The following is a 3006-nucleotide window of genomic DNA, read 5'->3' on the forward strand; positions in this document are numbered from 1 at the left end:
GGTAATACCATGGTATTTATTCCATAAATACTATAATTACTATATTTATGTACCATAGAATACAATATAGTTACAACTAAACCATGTTAATACTGTGTTTTCATAACCAAAATGTGGTAATACCATGGTACTTATACCATATATACCATAATTACCATATTTATGTACCATAGAATACAATATACCGGTAGTTATAACATAACCATGGTAATACCATGCTATCATTTCCAAAAAATTGTTAATACCATGGTATTTTGATACATACCATAATTAATATATTTATATACTATAGAATACAAAATAGTTACAACATAACTATGGTAATACCATGCTATCATTTGCATAAAAAGTGGTAATACCATGGTACTTTGATATATACCATAATAATTACCATATTTATATACCATAAAATACAATATAGTTACAACAAAACCATTGTAATACTGTGCCATAATTTCCAAAAAAGTGGTAATACCATGGTACTTTGATATATACCATAATTACCATATTTATATACCATAAAATACAATATAGTTACAACAAAACCATTGTAATACTGTGCCATAATTTCCAAAAAAGTGGTAATACCATGGTACTTTGATATATACCATAATTACCATATTTATATACCATAGAATACAATATAGTTACACCTAAACCAATGTAATACTGTGCCATAATTTCCAAAAAAGTGGTAATACCATGGTACTTTGATATATACATCATAATTACCATATTTATGTACCATAGAATACAATATAGTTACAACAAAACCAATGTAATACCATGCTATCATTTCCAAAAAAGTGGTAATAATACCATGGTACTTTGATATATACCATAATTACCATATTTATATACCATAGAATACAATATTACCACCAAAAAATGTTTATTAAACTCATATAAAATGTGTTTTCGAAATTTGATTTCTCCAAATCAAAAACTTTGTCTTTCACCCCTTAGGGAAGAAGAACTCGGTTCTCCAGCACAAGGTCCAGCACGACTTGAGTTCAGGAGCTATGAACTACCAGGAAAGTGAGATAATCCAGCAGATTGTGCAGCACGATCGGGACATGGCTCACTGTGCCGACCTGATGCAAAGTCCCTCGCCTCCGGCTCCTCCGTCTCCTACTCCTGTGATCTGGGCTCCCCTGATCCAAGCGCCTCTTCAAGCCGCTGCTGCCACCACTTCAGTCGCCATCGCACTAACCCACCACCCCCATCTCCCTGCAACTCTCTTCCGACCGCCCGTTTCCGTAATCGGATCCAGAAACGAGCCGCTTAGCCAGATAAAGAGGTTTCAGACAGTTGCACCAATTTTAGGAGGTCCCGGATCAACTGGAGACTCTCCATCCGGTTCCCCATCAAAGATACGTTCGGGAATCGACACACCTCTTCTTGCATCCCTTCGAATGCATCATTTGTCCGGCGCCACTGGTTCCAGTCAACAAGCGACGGCATTCCCATTTGGGAGCTATTCTTCATCAGCGTCTCTGACTTCCAGCACCGCACAACTTCATTCACAGCCGAGGCAAAAGCAAGCCATTGCTCCCAGTACGCCTCCCAGTACGCCACCTGGACGTCTCCAAAGAGCGACTGAAACCGGTGGGTTTCCAGCCTCACTGAATACTAGTCCTCTGGGCTTGTTCACTCCTGCTCCTAATCATGGACAACCTCCACCGAAACCTTCCCAAACAAGCTCCCTGCAGTTTGCTTCCGGAGGCGGGAAGACTTGCACCGGATTGAACCTCTTCCAAACTCCCGGATCACCTACTTCCAACCGTTCCCAAGCCCTTGAGAGTTCATCCCACGAGATCCCATCCACTTACCTTCCTTTAGAAAGGTCAGCGCTTGCCTCGCTCGCTCAGTACGGCTCAGCGAACGCCTCTCCCTGCTACACCCCTTTAGCCCCAAGCCCGACTATCCAAAGCCCCGTAATTGGGAGAACTTTCCACTATAGTGACCCTTCCAGTGCCACCGGCTCCCACTCATCCCTGCTTCTCCCGCAATCCTCCTGTCCCGGCCAACTCCCCGGTCACCACTTTTCAGGCACTGACTCTCCCCTAGGCCGCTTTTATGAGGATCTAAACATACTTTCCAGCTCCCACCCGTCACTTTCCGTGGAGGGAGCGGGTCAACTTTCCCCTCAGGATCCCGGTTTCTGCTTATCCCCGTTCTCATCGCCGACGCTAACGCCCAAACCCTGTAGCTCGGTATCCGGGCACATGTCCTCCCCAGTACAGACTTCTCCAAGCTCTCGAGTCCAAGCTCACTCTATAGGGACGTCACCTGCACTTTCTCTCCCGCGTGCCTCCGACGGACACCCGTCGGATCTAGAACCGCTCCGTCCGAAACTCCCATCCAATTTGTGAGGCTAAATCACACCCTCCTAACTCAGTAGTGATCTTCCCCTGTGTGGCGTTCGACCTTTTCTTTAGTTATCTCTGTATTGGCACTGTGTTTAAATCTTATTCATTTTTAAATATCTATCGATATCTATCTAAATATCTATCAAGTAATCCTAGAGCTCTAGATTTCACTTTTGTTTGCTTTGTTAATCTACCGTTTTCCTCTCATTGAATATAGAAATATATATATATGAAATTATATATTTAAATATATGTTAATCAATCTATAGGAGGGTGTGAAATGCTACATCTATTGAGACATTTTGTTATTTTATACCTACGCCAAATTTATCCTCAAGGAGTTTGGTTATTAATATTGACATGGACAGAAAGAAAGAAAGACTTTTTTGCAGAAGACAAAAAATAAATACTTTTTTGCAGGAACCTATGCACTCACGCCTGCATATAAACTGATTTTTGTCTAATCCAAAACACCTTTTTAGTCGCCCTAATGAGGATCACATATTGCTGATCTTGAATCTAAGGGGTTGTGTTTAAGGGATTGTACCTGTTTATTCATTCTTCAAATGTTTTGGGACTTTCTGAGGTGGAGAGGTGAACATAGGAAAACCAAAAAAAAAAAATTCAGTCCACG

General features: G+C 41.4%; 1 protein-coding gene across 1 annotated transcript in view; it reads left to right on the top strand.

Annotated features, from left to right (window-relative positions):
* hcn4 (hyperpolarization activated cyclic nucleotide-gated potassium channel 4) overlaps positions 1-2802 on the top strand; it is a 23418-nt gene extending 20616 nt beyond the window's left edge. Inside the window, exon 4 of the mRNA XM_079621820.1 lies at positions 967-2802. Within this exon, the coding sequence (XP_079477946.1) occupies positions 967-2375 (1409 nt within the window). The 3' untranslated portion in view covers positions 2376-2802. The remainder of the gene's footprint in view (positions 1-966) is intronic.
* Positions 2803-3006: the final 204 nt, after the last annotated feature.

The sequence above is a fragment of the Phoxinus phoxinus genome, assembly GCF_949152265.1.
Source record: "Phoxinus phoxinus genome assembly, chromosome: 8".
Classification (NCBI taxonomy): Eukaryota; Metazoa; Chordata; class Actinopteri; order Cypriniformes; family Leuciscidae; genus Phoxinus; species Phoxinus phoxinus.